The sequence below is a fragment of the Plectropomus leopardus genome, chromosome 10 (genome assembly GCF_008729295.1).
Source record: "Plectropomus leopardus isolate mb chromosome 10, YSFRI_Pleo_2.0, whole genome shotgun sequence".
In the NCBI taxonomy this organism is placed as follows: domain Eukaryota; kingdom Metazoa; phylum Chordata; class Actinopteri; order Perciformes; family Serranidae; genus Plectropomus; species Plectropomus leopardus.
In genome coordinates this window covers 26,042,776-26,066,330 of record NC_056472.1, presented here as the reverse complement: position 1 = coordinate 26,066,330, position 23,555 = coordinate 26,042,776, and the positions used below count along the sequence as shown (strand labels likewise).

At 40.7% G+C, this 23,555-nt stretch overlaps 1 protein-coding gene across 2 annotated transcripts in view; it reads left to right on the top strand.

The window, feature by feature from the left end:
- The window catches only part of fgf14 (fibroblast growth factor 14), a 114,374-nt gene that overhangs the window by 57,858 nt on the left and 32,961 nt on the right, over positions 1-23,555 (top strand). The window contains exons 1-3 of one of the 2 annotated variants that reach the window (XM_042495080.1): positions 8,680-9,027; positions 16,434-16,544; positions 19,247-19,350. In XM_042495080.1, coding sequence (XP_042351014.1) covers positions 8,835-9,027; positions 16,434-16,544; positions 19,247-19,350 — 408 coding nt within the window. In that variant the 5' untranslated portion in view covers positions 8,680-8,834. Of the gene's footprint in view, positions 1-8,679; positions 9,028-16,433; positions 16,545-19,246; positions 19,351-23,555 lie in introns of those variants that run through there. The other variant, XM_042495081.1, reaches the window with a different exon arrangement.

The following is a 23,555-nucleotide window of genomic DNA, read 5'->3' as shown; positions in this document are numbered from 1 at the left end:
TTGTTTGTGATTTGGGCTATTATTCTGCAGTTAACCAATCAGTGCTGGTGAGGGGGCCACAGGGCTGTGTTTAATCACTGGCACTCGTATCCAATTTGGCTTCCCTTCACTTGCTGTAATCAGGTTTTCTTTAAATGCGTAAAAGTCTGAGTCGATTGCAAAAAAAAGCCTCCGGCAACATATAAAAGCCTATAGCTTTTTTCTTCTTTTTTTTGCATATTGACCTTTCTTTCCAAAGTTATACTTGCCAAGACAACTTAATTAGGTTACTGCTTTGGTCTTATCAGCAGAGAAACTCACAATTCAATCAAGAGGCCCACAACTTCCCGCAGTCCCGTCCTCCAGCTGCCCTGGTTTGTTCACTTTGCAGGAGTGCAGGTCTTGCATTGCAGCTGATTTTGTTTCACTGCATTTGTAGTCAGTAATGGTAATGAAGTACATGTACTTGAGTATTTTAGTTAAGTATAGTTTCTGGATATCTGTACTTTACTCGAGGACTTTTTTTGTAAATGTATTACTCCACTCCACTACATTTTAAAGACAAATATTATACTTTTGACTCCTCTTGTTCGTTACATTTGCTTTGAAGTCATCTGAATATTTTTATTTTTATTTTCTAAAATTCAAAACTCCAAAAACTGTGATCATGCAGTTCCGCATGTGGCTTCTTTGTCAAAGTGGCGTTCCTGTACCTTTACCTAGCACGTGCGCTACAGATTGGGCAGTTCATCAGTAGAGAGGCAGAGGAGAGGTCATCAGCAGGCGCTTGTATTTGGTTATGTGGTGTTAGTAATACCTACAGCAGCAGATTATGATGACGATGAAGATTTCCCACCAGATCACCCATGGCCATACCTCAAGTCCATGTTTGAAGTTTTTGAGATGGAGAATGATTTGTATTGTTTTAAATGTTTGCCCTGTTGACTGCACACGAACTCCATCACAGCCTACAAAGCACACACATACTGCCAGCGTCGTGTGTGAAGACGATGACAGTGGTGGTCTTTTTGTCAGTGTGTGTTTTTATGGATATTAATATAGGCTTTGCAGCATATTCAACAAGCTTTTCATTCTACAGCTTCTACAAGCAGTACAGTTTAGAGTCATTGGGTTCTGTAAATGCATTGTGACAATATTCAACATTGTTGGAAGCATTGAGCTGAAAATAAGTACTTTGAATACTTAAGTAGTTTTTTTTTTAAGCCAGTACTCCAGCACTTAAACTCAAGTAAGAATTTGACTCAGCAACTTTCACTTTTATTGGAGTAATATTTGACCGGAAGTATCTACACTTTGACTCAAGTAATAGAATTGTTTTATTTTGTCGGCCACTGTTTGTAGTATGGCAACATAAGTGTTAACTAAGTTTTTTTTTTTTTTAATTTGGGACTAAGCTATTTGTGAGGGGATCTCACAGTTTGAAGCCACTGTGTTTCATTAATGTCTCTGTCGGAGGGCTCCACACCTCAGGCCCACTCTAATCTCCTCCCTGGAGGGAGGGGGGCCGACACTCCATCACGCTCACAACTGAGAGACATATTGTAATGATGCTATACATATTCTCTGGTGGCATATTTAGTACACCTAGCGGCAATTATGCGATGTACATTTAAATGATTTTATGACACACTGCATGAGATGATGAACCAGCGATTTAAAGGTTTGCGAGCACGAGACTTAATGTATCGTCTCCCGGCTCGTTCGGAACTAAATCTCTCTGGGGTTGTTTTCAAACCTTTTCAAATATATTATTCATGGATGGTGCAGCGGGAGCGGTCTTGTTGGCGATAAAGCAACATTTAAGGATTGCTTCTCAGCTGATCACTTGAGCGAGCTCATTCATTTGCTCATTCATTCACCTGCATGTTATCAGACTGCTGCAGGGAATAGCCAGAGGAAATGCAGTACTGCCTCAGTACCGCCTCAGTACTGCATCACCTGAATCTAGAATCACTCATACAAGGCATCATATACAGACAGGTGACAAAATGTTTTAAAAAAACTAATAATAGAGGGAGGGTTCACCAGAGCTCACTGAATGGTTTAATGAGTATGTAAATGTTGTCAATAATAAAGTTTGGCCTGTCCAGTCACCAAATCTCAAACCAGGCAAACACCTGTGGAAGATTTTGCATTAATATAATGTAACCTTTAATGCTTTGATCCACTTAGTAACATCTGTGATCGTCTCTTATGTCTGGTTAAGTTTCTTCTGTTTGCTGTATTAGGTCTGCCTTGCAAAAAAGATCTCGATTTCAAAGAAATTTTCAATTAAGTTTGTATATAGTGTACATTAGAGGTAAGGGGGGAAAAATCGATACAGCGTAGCATCGCGATATTTTGCGTTTCTCCTTTAAGTAGCTTTTCAGGTTGTAAAATCATCTTATTCTACAGCGCCTCACAGTAATGTATATATACTACCAGACCTTCACCAAAGCTTTATGGTCTTTACACTGAGGAAAATATTTAAAGTCAAGACTCAAGTCTTTTCAATAATTTAAGACATATTTCCCCCAAATTCAGCCAGACACGTGTTGTCTTTTGAAAACTAGTGATTCTAAAAACAAAAGAAGAACTTAAAAAAATGTACGTGGCTTTGAATACGGCTGCACAGTATGTGCTTGTATTGACTGTCTCATTGATGGGACTCGTCTTTATACCTGTTTTTGAGTCTCCACAGGATGTAATTATGCACAGGCTGCTCCTTACCTCACTCTTTTGTGCTCCTCATCTGTTTACCTGATTGTTTCTCTGTGTTTTGTTGCCTTTTGTAAAATACGTCCCTTTTTGTCTCTTGATTTGCAATATAATTGTATCTGCATTGTTCCTTTTTATTTTTTAATGCGTTGCAGTATCATTTCCACCATTGTTGTTAAATTCGATCCAAACTTTTTGTTTTTTTATACTTCGATTCCCTGACTTCTTTTGTTTATTTTCCTTCTGTAAAACAAAAAAACGGCTCTTCTCATGCACTCATCATATGTACCACCATGAAAAGTAATGCACCAGAATTCTTATATAACCCACATAATCATGTGCCGATAATTTGTATATAACCCACCTGATTAGAAAGGCTGTGATCATGTGACCAATGCGGACAGGAGTAAAGAAGGAAGTAGTATAGTTTGTGTAAGATTGTGTGGATGAGTCAAACAAAGGACTTTCCCTCAGTAGACCTGTGTTTGTGTCCTGTTTGAAACCACATGAAATATGAGTTCTGTTAAGGTACGTCGTCCTCATGTTTCTCACCCTAAACTTAACCTACATAACTTCATATTAAGTATGTCATTTTGAGCATGTGACGGGAGAATGCCGGCTCTACTCCCTTTCTTCGTCCGGCGCTTTCAGTTCATTTCTCCCCTCTGGTCTGACTGGCCGCTCGGCGTATGCGATTGGTGGGGATCCTCTCGTGGTCTGCTGCATTCAGTCCAAACTCCACACAACTTTTCCCGATGTTGATAGGTGCTTCTCTATTGCAGAAAAGTTGTGCTTCAGCAGAGGGGGCCATGGAGTCAAGAAATAGAAAATTACAGCAAAAAAGTAGCAAGGATTTGAGGAGCTGTAGCCTGCTGCATCTACATGCGCTGCCATCGTTGTAGCAATGCGCGATTTACAATTTACACATTTTTTTTAATTTTGATTTGTAAATATATTTAGTTTTTTTTTTCTTTCAAAACCGCTTTTTCCAATATCACTTGTTTTTAAATGTTCTTTATGAGCATATTTTGATTTACTCCACTATAATAATTCTCAGCGGACACTTTTCCAACACTATTAAAAGGACAAACCATTTTGTGCCCAGCAGGTGTTTGTCCATCTCCGTAAAATGTACAGATTATCTTGGTTCCCGGAGCATAATTTATAAGGACTCCCTGATCTTTCTGGACAAAAGCCCCCTTCAGGGCCTTAATGTTCACTCCTAATTTGTGACCATTTAACAAAGAACCTCCATTTTCATTCCCTGTTACAACCCCTTGATGTGCACTCGTCTGTCTTAGCCCCTCTGATTAGTTCAAACTATTAGCCTCATCAAAACAAATGAGACACATACACACGCGCTGCAGAATACTCAGTCCATAAGCAGGCTCTCTAAGCTTTTATTGTTCCACTAGATGGACTTGTGATTTTTGATGATTAAACAGCGAAAGCATGGGGAGGGAGAGAAAAACAAGAAAGAAAAGAAAATGACATAAATCCCTGCTAAGCAAAATCATTACTCATCTCAAATTAAATTAACTGTCTGTCTTTGATAATGCAGTGTAATTTGAATCAAGTTAAGCTCCTTTTATTTCGCTGGGCTCCGAGAAGTGCTGAGTCCCGCTCGCTGTTTTTCCTATCAGGATGGGTGATAAAAGAACACGGCCCCGAGGCAAAGTAATAGCAATAATCAAATGGGTTGTTTATCCCGGTTCCATTGGGTGACATTTGCTTTGCCTCTGCAGCAGGACATCTAACTAACAGTAATGTGATTTCCTCGCAGGAGATTGGATTAAAATGTTCTGACCTGATGAGGCTGTGGCTTCAGAAGTCTGCATCAGATTCTGCTTTGCTCGATCTGTGCATCTCCATGTTGTGCATGGTGTTATGATCTCTGATATTCAGTATCAAGAATGTACTGATAACAGAGGCGTACACACTGAAGGTTTTGCACATGCCTTTATTTGCAACAGGCTCATTTCTTACAAATTAGCTCCTAAGGCAACATTTAGTCCTCTTCCATTTGTGGCTAGTCTCAGACAAACTGTCCAAATGCGTTAACTTAACTGCCTTTCTCTGTGACTCAACTTAAAGAATGAAGTGTTTAAAGTGAACAAATGAATGTGAACAGCTCGGGGCAGACTGTCAGTTCACCCTAACCGTGTTAGCTCTGAGGTGGGGCAGTATAAATGGGGCATTAGAAGTCACAGTAAAAGGTCTTGGCTTATGGAGGGCTTTGGAATGGGACCGCCATGGACTCTCATACGTTCACATGTAGGAGGAAAAAAAATGTAGGTATGTGCGCCCTTGTTTTGCTTCATCCGCAGGGTTTTAGTGTGCTTTTTGACACCTAGGCTGCACTGTAAAATCTGATAAGTTGATCTTACTCAAAGTAATCTTGAAGCTGATTGTCTTTAAAAAAGGAAAGTAAATAAAACTATAAATCTAAATTCATGTTTACTTAATATCTGTTACGTTTACTTAAAATTTACCATTATGTACTTAATTTTATGAAGTTGTTACAACTTAAAAATGACAAGTGAAATTACCTTGTTCTTCCTAAGTGTTAACAACTTCAACAAACTAACTTAGTCTGACTTAACTTGATCATCACAAAGAGGATTTTGCCAATGATCAAGTTAGGAGATCTGCAAGTCCTGTCTTCTTAGCATTTTTAAATGCAAATACAGTATATTCGACTAGGTTGCAACTAGCAGAATACAGATATATAGTACAGTGTACTTGATTTACTGAAGTCGCTAAAACTTTGATAGATTGATTTTTCATTTTTTAAGTAGCGACAACTTCACAAAATTATGTAAATATAACTTATCTTTAAGTTAACTACATATAAAGCAAACATAAATTAAGACCAATGATTATATTAACTTTAATTTTTCAAGTAAATCGCTTTTCCTATATATATATATATATACTGTATATTTTAAGTAAACTTCAATTGTCAGATTTTAAAATGTGCATTGTATTCTGCTTGATATGAATGCTGTTTTTATTTTTGCTCCTCCACTGTGTGCTGTGGAAAGGTTTTTGCATGCGCATGTCTGTGCTACAGTTCAAGATGTGTGGCAAGCTTGTCTGACCGTCAATGCATTCAAAGTCATACTGCGAGACTGAAAATGGTAAAAGCCACAGAGCTTCTCTCTCTCCTCTCCTCTCCTCTCCCTCTCCTCTCCTCTCCTCTCTCCTCTCCTCTCTCTCCTCTCCTCTCCTCTCCTCTCATTATCCCAAAACCTCAATATGTTGTTTGGGTCTTTACCAGAGTACCACATTTGTAGAATTCATGTGTATACTTGTTTTAGTTAAGCATACAAACCCCAATGTATGCCTCTGCATACAGATTCAAAACTGCTTTCTGCAGTCCAAATTCATTGTGTACCATACACTTTCATGTTAGGTCTTTCATGTTATTTATAACATATTCATAACATATATTATTTATATTTCACCTCTAGTTTGTTATGCTGGCATTATCTAGAAAGCAATGCACAAAAAGTCTCATTCTACCGCTTAAAATGTGCTAAACCTGCAAGATAATATTCAGTAACCCCTCATTTTCCTTTGAGAGTTTACATTTAAGCAATTCAAGCACCCCGCCCCCTGTATGATCATAACTGAAGAGCTAAACAGAAGCTTTTTTCCTATGCAAGAAGCGGTGCTGTGACAGTGCTGCTCTGCAGGTTGCTGCGGGTGAGGGACCATTGTTGAGCTGACAGTGTCCGCTGCTGGTTGGAGCGTTAACTGCAGACGGAGCCTCCTGCACGCAGCACCGAGGAGCAGCAGGGGGCTTCTGCACAGACACGGAACATAAACTCATGTTCATGCACACAGGCAGACCTCGAGTGAGTCGGATGGGGTGTGTGAATTGACAGGAAAGGGCATCAGTGCACATGTAAGCATGATTTTTAAACAGCAGTATCATTGATTAATTTAAATTTAAAAAGCATCTATAAGATATGCATTTAATGCTATAGGCAGTATATATTAAGTCGCTACACAGCGACAGCGCTATAATTTCCCATATCTTCTGTCTTTAAATGACATATACTCTTTTACATGTTTTGTTGTTTTGATAGAAATTAAATGAATGATCCCTCTATAGCTGATCCAGCTCAACACATCCTATATTTTTTTTACGTCCGTTACAGCCGGATATCAACAGGTGCGTCTGGCGTGCATGTGAAGAGCAAACGCTCACCAATAAAGCAATACAACCCAACCGCTCCAGTCCCCTATGAACCCAAATGTTTAATTACAGCCACAAACGGCAGATGGCTCTCTTGAGTTTTAATTTCTGTGCCTGTGATTGAGACTTAAGATGATATTAGCCACCCTCTAAAACAAGAGAAGGATCAATTATTGGGTCTCTTTTATTGTGTGGAACCGAGAATGCATGATGGAAATGCAGGGATAATGCGGAGTGGAGCATTGTTGAGGGGGTAGCCGTGTTGCTTGTGGTTCAGCATCCTGCCGGTGGTCGTTCAAGTGAAGATCATAATGTCCGAGTGAAAGAAACGTTTCCCTCCATGAGTGTGTGGTGCTTATGTTAGCGGCGCTGTCCGTGGTGCTGAAACAACACGGAGCAAATGGAGCGCGCAGCCTGAAGAGATAAAACCATATGAATGTGTTTCTTCAACACATGTGCAGCAACCAGTTATTCCCTTTAGAAGAAGAACATCAAAAGTTATCATCATCTACAAAGATTTTTTTTTAACAAGCACATTTCACTGAAAATGACTCAAAAATGCCACTCTGACAGTCGTTAGTATTATCGTCTCTGTGGGGAATTCCAGTTATTTTGCAAAAAGTGTTTCATAGCAGCTGCCTTTTGAATAAAGAGCTCAAACTAAAGCATTCAAAATCTTAACATAACGTCACATCAACACCCGGCTGCTCATTCCCCTCCAAGCAGGGGCTTGGTGGTCGAGAGGGAGGAAGTGGGGGAGGGCATCCTCTCCACTCAGGCGTGTACTAACGAGTGGTTAGGACTTGTTGATGGGAAGGATTTGTTGATCTGGGGGGGTATAAAGACTGAATCGCTTCCTATTTTTTTCCTTTGAGCGTGGGAAAATAAATTGTGCTGTACAGCAGTGGCGTTGCTTTCCCTTTACGCACCGATCGCCATACATGCAACTACCCACGCCTGTGGACTCTGTGGGGAAAATGGTCCGCTGATCAGTCTGGGGGGTGTTAAGTTTATATATTTGTATGCAGCTTGTCACACAATGCAGACGTCATCTCCGCGGGATTTAGATCAGCTTTGGTGATGTTTTTTTTCCCTCCTGGCTCCTATCGCGCCTAGCCTCCTGTGTTGTGAGTGTGGAATACAGTGGAGGGAATATGTTATCCGGCAGGTAGTTGGAAGTTCATTTAGCCTGCTGCATCAATTTATAACTCTATTTCTTTCCATCTCCCAAACGTGTGACTGTTGATCGGTCACCGCAGGCTCGCAGTCGCGGATCGCTCCTCACAAACTTGGAGTTCGTTTCGCCCGGTGCTGCTGCGCCTTCACTCGAGTGGTGATCTTCGTAGGAGGTGCCTGTATTTTTGCTTGATTGCTGGCGGCGCACATGCACTGGCGTCCCCCTACCGTTTCCCCCAAAACAACGGCTTCTGACAGAGCAAGCTTGTCTGGGGGGAAGGAAGAGGAAACGCGGAGGAAAAGAGTGGGTGAATGTGCTGTGAGGACGCTGCAGCCGGTGTTGGACATTTAAGGAGGCGATGCTACTGAACATGTCACAGACAATGAGCAAAAACATCACTGTGCAGGTATGAATAATCCTCCGAAATCCGCGTGAGTTTGGCATTCATCAAGACTATGGTTACTGATGCATGTATGGAATTACGCATGAACTGATCTTTTTTTCACCATCATGTCCAAGAATTTTTCGAGTGATGATAACAGCTGTTTTAAAACCGAGGTTACCATGTAGTATTTGGACAAAACAGAAAACCAGTTCCTGAAAAAAATTACATATTTGACACTTGACATCACGGAGCGGACCACTTAGCCGCCACCATGGGACTGTGACCCGGGCTGCGAGCTCTGAGAGGCGGCTGTTTGTGTAGTCTGTGCTCCGTGTGCAGACTGGACCTGAGCAGTTGTGACATTTTGAGCCATGGCTGCTGCTATCGCGAGTGGGCTGATCAGACAGAAGAGACAGGCACGGGAGCAGCATTTGGACCGGCCCTCGACTAACCGACGGAGAAAGAGCCCCAACAAGAACAAGGGGCTCTGCAATGGGAACCTGGTCGACATCTTCTCTAAAGTGCGCATCTTCGGCCTCAGGAAACGGAGACTACGAAGACAAGGTCTGGGAACTTTAGTGTGCAAAGTGGCTGCTTTTTGTGCGCAGTCAGTGTAAACATGTGCATACATGCAACCACTGGTTGATAGCTCTAATTAGACCTTTGATAACCACGGTTGCATTGCCTCATTAAAGTGCACAAGGTGATATGAAATGAATGATAATCTTTTATAGACGTGGCAAATTGCACATCCGTGCGTAAAAAGTTGAATTCGTGGGAAAAGAGCGGTATGTTTTGTGCACTGGGCCAACTGGTTGAAAGCAACAAACCTGCCTCTGATTTCCATGCAATCCCAGGTAGCTGACAGCCTCCTGATGAGTTGTACCAAATGGTTAAGACAGCTTTAGCGAGCTGTCACCTCTGCAATTCTGAAAAGCGGCCTGATCGTTATGAAGCACATACACGGTTCACCAGAACTGCTTACTACATATTACATAAAAAGCTAGAAATGAAACTCATTTATATGCAAGCAGAAAGGTCAATGTCTCCAGCGGAATGGAGGTTATGCCTTTCAAACATAATCTTTTTCTCGCATAGTTTTTTTCTTTTTTTCCCACGAATTCGTGGGCCAGCTCTTACTGTTGCAGCTGATTTCTGTTCCACTTATGAAAATGTCATGAACATTTTTTTTTTTTGTTCTCATGTGACAATCTGGGATTGATAAAGAGCAATAGAACAATAATTTCACTACTGGATTCAGTGCGAACTGCGAGAATATTTTTTTCTTCCAAAAATGAATTAGGATAATTTGGTTAGGAAAGAAATCACTCCAATTATTTCCCCTTGTTAGGGAATGATGGAAGGTGGCTGTATGCTCCTGCTTGGAATCATCAGGTATCAAACCTGTTGCATCACACATATTGAAACTCCAACTGATTTAACTGCATATTTGCACAATTTAGTGACAGGCATGTCAAACAGTGTTTGTTTTTGACAAAAAAGCAACGTTTAGTCTTTCATCTTGTTCACAAAGAGCCATTTTGATACCTATACCCTTCTGTGTCTTCATGCTGGAATTTAAATGAGTGATAATGTCTCCTTCACTAGCCCTTAGTGATTACATGGATTAAAGTGACTTTCATACAACAGGATTTATACAGTAGCACATCTGGACATGGGTCAGGCTGCATCAGAATGCCAGGTTATAATTGGCTCTCCTCCAGATTGCTGCTTCTGCCCCTGTGTACATGTGTTTGTGTGTCTAATTGTCTGTCCTCCTCTTGTCACATTGGAATTGGCTTGTGGCACATCTATTTTTTCATTTGAACATCTGTGGTGTCCAGCAGCCCCCACAGCAGAGCCGGGGATAGACGATGCTGTCATTTGGTCAGGGATTTAATATCCGGCCACAGCAATAGAGAAAACACACAAGGCTTAATTTTTGTGTATATTTGAGCATGTAAACAATTGGGATTTGGCCCAAATGGATGTGTGAGTCAGGCATATGCACACCTGCACTGGCGACCCTGAAATGACTTGACAGCATCACACCTGCAACGGCCATTTTATAGAGCAACTTAGGGGCCTCCCCGAGCCTTTCGAATAGTGACGATAATCCACAGTAGCAGTGCCCGCACAAGTGCTGGTGAACTGTTTGGTGAGGCTGCATGCCTGCAAGATAAGAAACACAAAAATGAAAGGGGAAGCCGTTTTTAAAAATGGGTGATTTGTCCTCGTTTTTTGAGCCTCTAATCAGAACACAGGGCACTCTGTTTTCTCCATGCTTTAATTTTGTTATTTGTGATTAGAGGCCTAATGGGAATATACTCCATTAATTTCACCCTCACATGGGAATTAGGAAAATCTTTACAGAGTGATATCTTTGCTGTCGGAGGGGGCGGGCTGCTTTGAAAACACACTCTTTCTCCTCACCACACCTCTCACACACTTTTCTCCCCTCCCTTCTTCTCTCTTATTCACCAAATTATCACAAGAGCACACAGCTTAGGAAGACTAATGGCTTGTTTGGTGTGCTTAATTTAATATTGGCCTCTGGAAGGACTTTTTGTGAGTGCGCCACCGAGCATATGTGTTGTGATTACGCGTGCAGACACACACAGTTGTCTTCATTTCCCAGGTGAGAAAGGCTCTGGGCTTCCCTTTGACAGCTCATCCTGCAGAGAACAGAGCAGCCTTCTAACCATCAAGCGTATGGTTATATATTGAAGTCACATTCAGATTCCTGCTGAGATCTGTCAGAGTGAAGCAGTGGAGGTGTCTGAAAATGTACTCTAACACCAGTATTCCCTTTGGCTTCGTGTATTGATCTTGAGAGACACTAGATTAGCTATTGTTACGGGCCGTATTGATTGGCACTGACATAAATTGTGAGACAGTGTTTTGATCAAATTCAAGGAAAATGTATCAAAAGTCAATAGCCATTATCCCCATCTTCACAAACAACACAACATGTAAAAACTTAAGTGTTGTCTGCTTCATTAAAATGCACAGATGTGGCTTCCTGTCCTCGTACAACACTTCAGGGAATATGCTGGGATTCGCCGTCATATCAGCTTTAATTTCAAATCACCCATGCATTTTGATAGCAGATGCGGAGCCAGTGATCACACAGATTTTTTAAGGGATTAGATGTGAGTTGCAAATCCTATTACACCCAAACCCAGTAAGTGAGCTGTGGGCACATCCAGCTGGGGCTCGTCCGTAATCTCAGCGCTCTGGCTCTAATTATCTCACTAGATTAGATCCATAGATCATTAGATCATGTTACATAGATCAGACCATTAGATTACATGAAGCCTATTTGAGATGAATGCTTTCCCCAGCGCAGCGGCTGTTTATTCCAGAGCATGTTGACAGCGCACAGCAGTGCGTCACCAACCATGTCTCAGAGCCGTCTGCACCAGATGAGTTATTGTCGGAGATGCTGTTGATATAAGAGGAAAGGGAAAGGCGTGGTGGCTTGATCTACTTTTGCATGACAACAGAATGAAGGGGTTTCTCCTTCGCAGGCTGGAAAAGCCCTTCTCTTATTCCAGAAACATCTAAAGTGGGTCAGGCAGGGCAGGGCTGACAGCAGTCTACAACTGCGGCTGCAGCTGTGCCCGCATGTGTGTCCTTATACTCTGTGTTTGCTTTGCACTGAGCTGAACATGTGTCTGTGCACACACACACACACACACACACACAAAGGAATGACACAACAGAAAATAAGACAGGGAGGGAGCAGCAGGGAGGCCACTTTTGAAAAGAAAAAAAGAAAAGAAAAGAAATCACAACCTTTCTATGACAGTTCAATTTATATGCAGAGAGGACTTCTGCTGCAGAATGACCCGATTTGAGATCTAACGGTTTTGAAGCTTGTTGTTTTCCAAGGAAACCCCCTGCTGCTGCCAAACCACCACTCCGTTTCCCTAGAAACAAAGAAATAGCATCTACAGTGTTTCTGTTGTTAAAAAAATCGAATACCAGTGTAGCTGGGGAAGTCCAAGATACTGGATATTATTTGGGTATGTTACAGAGGTAGAACAGTCGGACAGATGAGGAGGAAGAGGCAGAGAGAAAAAAGACGGTGAGTAACAGAATAAAGGAGGCGAATGAGTCAAGGACCTTCTCGACTTTGGGGATTCCACAGAGACATTTGCAAAGCAGTCCTTTTTAAGAGGGCATACACCGTATCAAGCCTGTCTGACCGAGCTGAAAACGCTGTGTCATTCTCAAAACACTTGAATTCACATCTTTGCATACAACATTTCCATCCTCCCGTTCTCATAGTTCTCGTTTTCTTGTCCTGATTTGATAAACTGCCTCTCTTTACTCAATATTTTATAAACAAAGCACAATAAATGAGAGTGCCTCTGTGGGATATTCAATGAATCTCGGTACGCAAGACCATAAATTACCTCAAATCCATCGGAAACATTTAATCTAACACCCATGAGTAAGTTTGACCTTCAACATGAATTGCATCGATGATTTGCCAGCTTTATAATAATTGCAAAACCCATTATGTCACCCTAATGTATGCACTAGCATACATGAATGTCTGATGTGAAACTGTCAGTCATAAATAATGCGCTGGGTGCTCGAGGGTGTGATGCAATTCAAGAAGTATTAATTCAGACGCCATTCTGAATCAAACCATATGTCAACAACTATATATAGTAAAACTTATTCTTTCAGTTGCTTTATGTGTTTTTATAGAGTTGTATCCATGTTTGATAAATTAGCTAAAATGTAACAGATTTCAGCTCAGTCTTGCTGCAGCTTAAAAAACACTGAAGCTCGGAGGGGGAATCCGTGTGTGTGTGTCTGTGTGTGTGTGTTAGATATACTGGCTGGCTCGCCCCAGGGAACACAGCCAGCATCACATGATTTATAGCATGATGGAGGAGCCAAGTTCACCTCCACACACACACACACACACACACACACACACACACACACACACACAAACAAGGGGAGTATTCACACAGCCAGCAACCAGTTATGCAGTTTTAATTATTACGGATCGCCCCCCACAGATCTGTCCTCAGAATCAATCTCTGCGACGCTCATTGTTTAAATGCTGCTGATCAAAGTCATTAATCGATCGCAGGTTGGCCAACTTTGTGTGTCTGCACAAGAGTATTTGCTCAGGGGAATTGTGTAGTCATTAAAAATCCATGTGAAATAGTGTGTTTAAAGCTTGTGTGTGTGTGTGTGTGTGTGCGTGGGTGTATTTCTGTCTGTGTGACTGTGTTTTCCTGCTCGCTCTAGATTATATCGTATATGTGTGTGGTTTTAAGGTTATATACTGTATGGTGTATGATTGGAGGAGAATAAATAATCAATAATGTAGCTCTTTCCATTGTTCTGATCTGCCACTAACATTTGCAGTGTCTGGAAGACAGAAATAATGAAAAGAGAGAGTGATACAGTAAAGACAGTAGTGCTTCTGAATTTTGTTTTTTTCCCTCACTCTGATAGTTTCTAAAGTGGCTTGAACTGTCTCTATGATGAGGCACTGATTAAGTTTCTGATATATGAAGTACAGAAGTGCAAAAACATTTAGTAGATGAATCAGTTAGTGTACTGAAGGAAAATTAGGGTCGATCGTCTGAGTTTGAGCGCACACAAGGACGCTTTCCAGAGACGTCCCAATGGACACCCCCATATACTGTACAAGACATTTTTATTGAAATGTTTCCCTTTTAGTTTTCTAATACTTCCTTTTTTACTTTTTATATTTTGCTTTATTTTTCACAAACTCACAAAAAGCCAACCAGATTGCAACATGGCAGTCAATGAGCAGTAAAGTCATTATTTAGCCAATCATTTTTTGGTTCCAGCTTCTCTGATGTAAGATTTTTTTTTTTTTTTGATTTTTAGAATTGTGAATTGAATGTTTTTGGGTTCTTGACTTGTTGCCTGAACATAACAAGATGTTTCAAGGTGTCATACTGGGCTCAGGAAACTTGTGATTGGAGTTCTTTTTATTATATTCACACATTTCAAATACTAAACTATGTCTGCCGTAAAGAAGAAAATATATTAATGAAAATAAGTCATGATTTTTAAAAAAAACTGCTTGTATGAGATATAAACGTTATGAGATATAAAGCTACAACTTTGACTTACTAGGTCTTTCACTGGAGGAAATGGTCCTCTTTTCTAATTTAATACATTTTTCAAAGACTAAACTGTATTTGTGTACAAACTTTACATTTTGTCGCCTTGACTCGCCTCTGTTGGTTAGTTGCATTATTTCAGCGGGAGGAAACTGGGAATGAGTGGAGAACTATTTCAAAAACTAGGATTTCTCACTAAAATAAGAGTTTGTTGGTGGATCAGATGCACGCAGAATCAAACAGTCTCTTGTTCACTCCACATCTCCAGCTCCTTTTCCACAGTACCAGAGAACCGAGACTTGTTTACATCTTGCGCCTCCCTGTAGTCTCCTCCAATTCGTCTGCAACAGTGAAATCGCTTAAAAAGTCGTTTCTCGTAATTTCAATGAAACATTTGCGTCAGCTGCAGCCCTGGCATGAAATTGCAGGTGTTTAACAGAGTCAGGAGAATACCAGGAAAACCAGTCGTGTCCTGTTCACAAATGAGTGAATCCCTCTTTGTGCTACTCAAGTTCATCAGATAGCAAACAGTGAAAGGATGGTGGCCTCGCAGTGACATCTTTCTCTCGCTGGCGATTCCACTGCACTGAGTATTATTGTAAAACAGAGATACTGTCACCGTCCTGTCAGCCTGCTCAATGTGTCGCGGCAGCACTCTGACAGTCACATTCTGCTTTAGCCACCTTTTCATTGTTCTGCTGAGGCAACAAAGCAGCGCTGTTGAATGCCGTTGTAGCGGTATTGCTCGGATACACTGGCATAGAGGCATTTTCTCCCCTTTTCAGGCAGCAAGGAAAGGTCTCAGAGCTACCTAATGTGATCGCCCTGCAGAGGCATTTCAGAAGAGACTGCCTTGAGCTGTACACCGAGAGGAGAAAAAAAGCCTTTCTCTGCCCTTAGCAAGACCTCTCGAGTTCTCCTTTGTGGCCATGCTCTCTCTCGGTTTCTCTCATTTTCTCTCTTTGTCTCTCTCTCTCTCACACCCACGCATACACACACACACACACACACACACACACACACACACACACACATACAGTTGCTTGCAAGGAGCATGGGTTAGGGCTCAGGTGAAGCTGATTGTTCACCTCCCCAGGGCTTTCTTAGAATGAAATCTGGTGTGATGGCTGTCTCTACAATAAGACTAATGTTGATGGTATATGACCCCTGTGGTTGTCCGTGTACGTGCACATACACACAATGCACACATACACCCAGGTGAAGAAATATTGTTGCACTGCTTGAGCACATAAGCAATACTTTTCCAGAGACATCCCAAATGTGCAGCCACATGCCAGTTTATTAAAATGTATCCTTTCAAATTTCTTTTACTTTTTTACATTTTCACTCTATTTTTCACATAAATTGCAACATGACTGGCTGAGCTGAAGCGGCGCTGAGCAATTTAACCACCGCAGTGATTTATTTACAGTAGATATGTGGCTAATTCCCCCGTTGGGTCAGCTGGAAGGGACGCTTTCACATCCTACACACTAAGGACCCAGAGAGGGTGCTGTTGGGTTCATTATGGGAGTCAGGCAACCACAGATTAATTCTGCTGCCTATAATTGGATGGCCTATCTCTGAGCAGGGCAGGGCTTATGTGTCCACAAAGTTGGCAGTGGGATTTGCCTGTGAGCATACACAGGAGCACTGTGAAATAGTTCTGCTCGGTTTTTCACATTGGTTAAAAACAACGTAATACAATATATTTGCTGTGTGAAAGCAAATTTCTTGAAGCTGATTTGCTTTGCTGTAGTAGTCCTCTTAACAAGCTGTTTTTTATTTTGCTGATTCTTAATGTTTCTCTCCCTTTTCTTTCTCCCTCTATCTCTCCTGCAGATCCCCAGCTCAAGGGTATAGTGACCAGGTTATATTGCAGGCAGGGATACTACTTGCAAATGAACCCCGATGGCTCTCTTGATGGGACCAAGGATGACAGCAGTAATTCCTGTGAGTACCTTAACAGTGACTGTAGGCCTTCTAGAGCGAACATTCGATAGCTGTCAGGAAGTAGTGAAGAAAAGAGGACACTGTAACTGGTACGAAAAGGTCCAGTGTGTAGGATTTAGGGGCATCTATCGGCAGAAATGGAATATAGTATTCATAACTATGTTTTCATGATAGTATAATCACCTGAAAATAAAAGTTGTTGTCTTTTTGCTACCTTAAAATGAGCCATTTACATTGAAACATGGAGCGGGTCCTCTCTCACAGAGTCCTCCATGTTGTTTGACAGTAGCCCAGAACGGACACACCAAACATTGGCTCTAGATAGGGCCATTCATGTATTTTGTGTTTTTGCCACCGTAGGCCTCCTATAAAGGTCGAAAGATTATTGGCCTGGTCAATTATTGGGGCTGATGTTTGGCATTTTAAATAAATTAGAAATAATTAATTAAACAGTGCAAAGAAAGTGTCTGCATGGGAGGAACTATTATTACTATTACTTCGTAAAACCTCATGTATTCAGAACATTGATACAGTAGCAAACGCTATTTCCCATGGAAAGTTATGTTGGAGGCTTCCTGAGCAGAGATACTGTCATGCTACCTCTGTGTGTTGTAATCTGAGCCTCTCTGTTCTTTGTTGTGGTAGCTGGTAAAGCTGCGTGTCCATTTTTTTCCGCTGGCGAGCTAAACGCTGTCACTCTGCTCTGTGCTCATATGGCGGTTACCGCTTATAATGCCATCCATACCCACAGGGGTGGAACAGCAGCCTTGCAGAAGCGTAATGTCCACCCTGCAGCATGGATGTTTGAGGAGAACTGGATATAGCATTAGAGGCAGGACCTTGTTCATTCCGTATGTTCGGTGGTGCGTAAGGCCAAAAACGTTCAATTGCCGTGTATAAAATTAACCGTATGATTGGCATTTCCAGTTTAGCGCTCCACAAACTTGAATCGGGATAAAAGTATTTAATCCTGCATCTCTTTTAAACTTTCAAAATGTTATGTGATAATTGGCTCTATAAATAAAATTGACTTGACTTGACTTGACTTATTGCACCAAATCGATCAAATTCTGATAGTAAAACGGGTCATTTCGGGAGGGTTGTGATGTCATGTCACAGTGTCTGTGATTTACAGAGGTTTTACAGATTTACGAAAATTGGTTTCAAAGCTCAGTGCACATCTTAGAGGCCTACGCTCGGGTCCCCCTCCAGGTCAACACTGTTAGCTCTGTCAGCACTGCTGCTGTTGTTACACTGTTCACCCTGTTAGCACCGAGAGCTGCCAGCTACCGATGCAGCCACCTCCACGTCGAGAGCCATGTGCAAGTTATCCCAACTCAGCCTGTGAATCATAGACACGCTCTGAATTTCAAATTCAATTCAATTTCATTTATAAAGCCCATTATCATAAATCACAATTTGCCTCAGAGGGCTTTCCAGCATACAACATCCCTCTGTCCTTAGACCCTCACATTGACCAAGAAAGAATGGTAGAAACCTCCGAAAGAGCGATATGTCGTAAAAATCAATTACAGTAGGTGACAAAATGATATATAGGAAAGAGAGAGAGAAAATGGGAAAGAGAGTGAGGAGGACAGAAAGTCGCATACAGCTCCTTTAAAATCTGTATAGGTGGATTCCTTGTGCACAAAGGGTTTTTTTGCAGGAAGTGCCTTGCTCAATTGCTGTTGTAGATAAATCCCTCAGGTGCAGGAAATGAACTAGCAAGTCATGCTTCTCAAACTTTCCGTCATTTTTGAGCCTTTAGAGCAAAACTGTCTCCTTAAATGGCAGCTATAGTATCACACAGACTCACCCTCCTCTCTGAGAGGAAAAGTGGACCAGGAAACAGTAGGCTTAACAGGGAGAAAAGGGTATTATTAGCTTGTTCTGGCACTGCTCCTCTGGCGCTCCAGGCTAGGTGGTTAATTTGATTCCAGTGCTTGGTGCTAACACTAGCCTGACACTCCACATTGTGTCACTTAACTCCTGTCAGCATGAGGAGATGTGGCACATGTCACATCTGATAGGCTGAGGGGACTTATTGAAACAGCGGGCAATACATAAAGTGTGCACCAGAGATGGATCATATCATTAAAACTACAAGATCAAATCAAGCATTGGCATTGACTGCTCCACATTAAATTTGACGTTTTCAAAACTGGCCAAAAACCAATGGTCACACAGTAGTTCTCACAGCTTTTCCCTCAAAACCTGCCAATACCAATTACTTACAGGGTCATCAGAGGTCATGATGTGCCTTTAAGTCTCCCATATAGTCACACTTAATGTCACAGTCCTGTTTTTTCTCACCAGTACAAACACATTACCCACCAGGCCCAAGGAGTCTGCTGCAACAACAAAAGGCCTATTAGATCTGCCACGCACCAGTGGTGGCCCCAATTACAGCTACTTCTCAGGTAGCTCTGGGCGGCCGTGGCTATGCTAGGCTAGTCACGTTCGCCATCCATGCTGCAATTCATCTTTAGAGATTACCTAAATGCAACAGCTAGCAATTGTATTATCTATGCTTTGTGAGGCATTAATGACAGGCAGCTTGCATTTGGATGATGAATTACACCATCACGTTTCAGTGTATTTAAAGTTTGCTTAATGGTTAGGTCTGTCCATGGTAATGATGTTTGCTGATGTTTTTATGTTATGTGTGTGTTTGCATGTTCACGTGTGTGTGTGTTTTTCAGCTTTGTTCAACCTTATTCCTGTGGGCCTCAGAGTCGTCGCCATTCAGTCCGTGAAGACAGGGTTATACATCGCCATGAACGGGGAGGGCCATCTGTACACATCAGTAAGCACGCTTTTCTATTCTTTCGATATATTAATGAACACGTCTGTAAAATGCACTTATTAGGTTTAACCCTGTGGAACCTGAGCAAAGTGACCTTATTTATTTTATAAACGTGGACAAAAGGCAATGAGCAACTTAACAATAAAGGGCGCAAAAAAACAAGAAATTAGTAAAAAATTACCAAAAAATTACTTGAAATTAACCGAAAAAAAAGAAAGTTCAAAAAACAAAAATGGAAATGACCTGGGAAAAAAATTAAAATAAAATAATAAATATTAATAAAAATAACAAATATGTTTTCCCCTGTAACCTTTGTGTAAATATATAATTATATATTTTTTGATATTTGTCATTTTATGATTTCTTATGATTCTCTCGCTCTTTCTTTTTATAAAGCTAATTTTCTTGTCACCTTTTACTTATCTTTTGCTATTTGCAGGACATTTCAAGTTGCAGATTGCCTTTCAAGGTGCCGTGACCAATTTGCTTAGGTTTCAAAGGTTTAAATGCCTGTGAAAGACGTCTGAACGCAACACCAAAAAACTAATGTCCATCCAGGTTTCAAAGGATTAAACATGAGGACATACAAAAAGCTGCATTACACACAATCACTACGCATAATGTTAAATATTTGACCTGATTCAAGGCAATTTTGTGTCAGTATTATGTGTGTTTTAAATATGAGATTCAAATATAGATGGATATGTGGAAAAATGTATTGTCACGGAAAGGAGGACCCTTTTTTCCAATAAGGGTCCCTGAACGTGCCTCAGATATTTACCACATTTGCAAAAGGATAATTGCATTTCACTGAAGGTTAGGGATCCCATTAAGGAGAAATTCATGCATACAGATTTTCTTTCATCAGGTTAAATGCCCCAAGAGTTTTCATTCCAGATGAGAAAAACATTTACAACAGGTGACATAATGCAGGAGGAACACATACTTTGGTCTCTCACGTGGGATCTGCTTCCACACTAGTTTATTACAAACTATCAATCTTTATGTCTGTTATTCCAAAAGAATGACTTAAACATATGTTCAGCATAGAAATGCTGCGACAAATATGTTCAGAATAATATAAACGATATCTCATAGGGGACCTGTTGCACTTTTTTATTATTTTTTGTCATTTATGTGTCATGATATAATGTCAGATGTTCATATTAATCATGGCCAAAGTTTAAAATAATGAGTTAAAAGTATGTAAAAATAATCCTTGTGAGCAGCAACCTCAGGCTTCACACCATTGTGAATACTCTGTTTTCAACATTTTTTTCTACTCATCTACAGAACGTCATCAGTTCACACTGCTACATGTAGCTACATGCTAATGTCAGGGAAACATGTGCTCATGCTTGCTGATGTTGATAATTTCTCCAAAATTTCAAAACATATTCCTGTTGGAACATGTCTGGTTGTGTTTAGAAGCTCTTTTGGTGAATTGTAATAGGAGAAAATGTCCCCGTACTCCGTTACAGCCATTCTTTAGCTGCATGTATGCTGCTACATGTAGCCACATGCTAATGTCAGGGAAACATTCAATCTTGATGTTGTTAATTTCTCCCCAGCTTTGGATCACTTTCTTGCTAGAGCATGTCTGCGTGTGTTCAGAAGCTCTTCTTTATGATGTTTATTAGGAGAAGGTCACAGTCATTCACAGGATGCAAGTACAGTGTTATCATACATAAAGATGCTAACGTCATTATCTCTGCAATTTCAGGTCATACAGCTCATATTCTGGCTGAACATTTAGGTTTAGAATCTTTTATTGGTTATTTTTAATGGAAGAAATAACCACTAAATAACAGTCACTCACCAGCGGATAGTACACTGCTACATGTAGCTACATGCTAACATCAGGGAAGCATGTAATCTTGGCTGATGTAGTTCATTTCTCCCCAATTTTGGGTCATATTCCTGCTGGACGATGTCAGGTTGTCATGTAACTGAAGGGCCTCTTTTTCTCCGTTACAGTCATTACCCTGTAGCAAGTACACTGCTAATGTAGATGTAGCTACATGCTATAGTCGGGGAAACATGTAATCTTGCTTAAGTTGTTATTTCTCATCAATTTTTGAATTATATTCCTGCTGGAATTTTTCCAGTTGTGTTGAGAAGAATTACTAGTGATGACAATCATTCACTCGGCTGCAGTGATGATACAGAGGTGCAGAAGACCTGAAAATGCTGACCAATCAGAGGAGACTGGGATATTTTTGGGAGGGGGCTTAACGACACAAGAGCTGTATTCTCAGACAGAGAGTAAATACAGGTGTTCCAGCACAGACAATATGAAAAGCGATGTTCTTGTAGAAACCAATAATACAAGTATGAATCTGAAAATGAGCATAATATGTCGCCTTTAAGTGTCTGACGTGCAGAGCTGTTTTTAACCGGAGTTAGAGCCACTCTTTTTTGCTCTGTGGTCACCCACTGTTATTGACTAACTCTCCAAAATAAACCAGGCCTCTGCAGGCTAGACAGCCAAGGGGGTGATAAGACTTTGCCCGGCACAGATAGTGCTTCTTGTCTCACTCCTCCACTCTGTCCTCTCCCAGTCATTCAAATCAATCAGCGGGAGGAACATTGGGAGTGCTGCTCCTCTCCCAGACAGAAGTATCCATCAGAATCACTGTCTCCTCTTCCCTCTGTCCTCATGTTTCTAATCCTCAGAGCGCAGAGCAGGGATTGCCATCTTATTCTTCATTCATTACCTTGGAGGTTTAGAGGGGCTACTTCTCTTACTGTACAATGCCCAGTATTCCAGTGGAATTCTCTAATACTTAATCACTGCTTGACTTAAGCCAGGAAATGAAATTCATTTGAGGAGGATTGACCTAGAATCCTATGGATGTAGTTAAGGAGTGGAGCAGTAGGGATTATGAATTAATATATTCTATGGGTACACTATACCGCATAACATGCAAGAAGGTATAGTTAGCACAATTTGTTGATTGCACACAATCTTTTTCCATTTTGCGCACGCACACACGCAGATACACAAACTGTCATATGTAATGCTTATAAATATATACACTTTAATTACATTTATACTTATACTTTATACTTTTCTATCATTTAACCTACAATACAGGACAATAAAAGCCAAGGTAGTGTATTTAAACAAACTGAAATTTACAAAACTGCAAATAAAGCACAAAGATGTACCTGTGAAAAAGAGTTTAAAAAAAGGTTTAGATTGTTTATATGTGCATGCATACAATATATATATAATCTGTTTGTGTAGTCCATTGCTTTCTTTACAGAATTAGTGCAGATAACTGATTTAGAATCTGTATTGATTAATGCCCAGCACATACATAAATAGTTAAAGCTGTTTAAGTCATAAATTTGTCTTTATAAAATTCAAGGTATTGCACACACTGCCCAGTCACCAGAAGAAAATGTTGGCATTATTTATTTCTGCAAACCACATGATTGTTACATTTGTACGTCTTATGTGTTTGTTTTCAGCGTTTCTTAAGTTGTTTATGAGCTGAGTTTGTTAGCTGTTGGTGGTGAAAGATGTTTCGGCAGCGTTTGTATCATTGAACTCAGGTGTTTGTTATTAACCCCTCCTGGCTTTTCCAGTGGCTTTAGTGCTGCCATACAGGAGTGTGTATTTAGCTGCTGAGCATTAGTGTATTTTAGAAACTCGTTGCTGCTTTTCCAGCACATTTTGTGCTGCAGAATGTGGATGTTTTTAGTGACCCACCACTGCTTTTCTAGCAGCTTTTGTAATGCTAAACTTGGGTGCTTCTTAGCGACCCATTGTCACTTTTTGAGTGACTTTTTTCTGCTGAACGTAGGATGTTTTTTAACAACATGTCCCCACTTTTACAGCGACTCTTGTGCTGCCAAATGTAGTTGTTTTTTAGCAACCTGACACTGCTTTCTTCAGCAGCTTTTGTTCTACCAAACACTGGTATTTTAAGACAAAACATGATCTTTTCCTAGCAGTAACCAAGTGGTTTTGTGTTAGAAAAGCAAAGTTTTGATGTCTCCCCTACATAATGACATACAGATTTAACATATCCATGCCAAAATTTTCTCTGTTTAATGAATTGGTGTTCTGTGTTACTGTGTGTAAAGTGAAAAGCAGTCAAAATTATCAAATGCAGACTGACTCACTATTTAAGACACTACACACTGTTGACCTTTATATCTCTGTTTGATAGATTTACCTTGTGATCACTGTACCT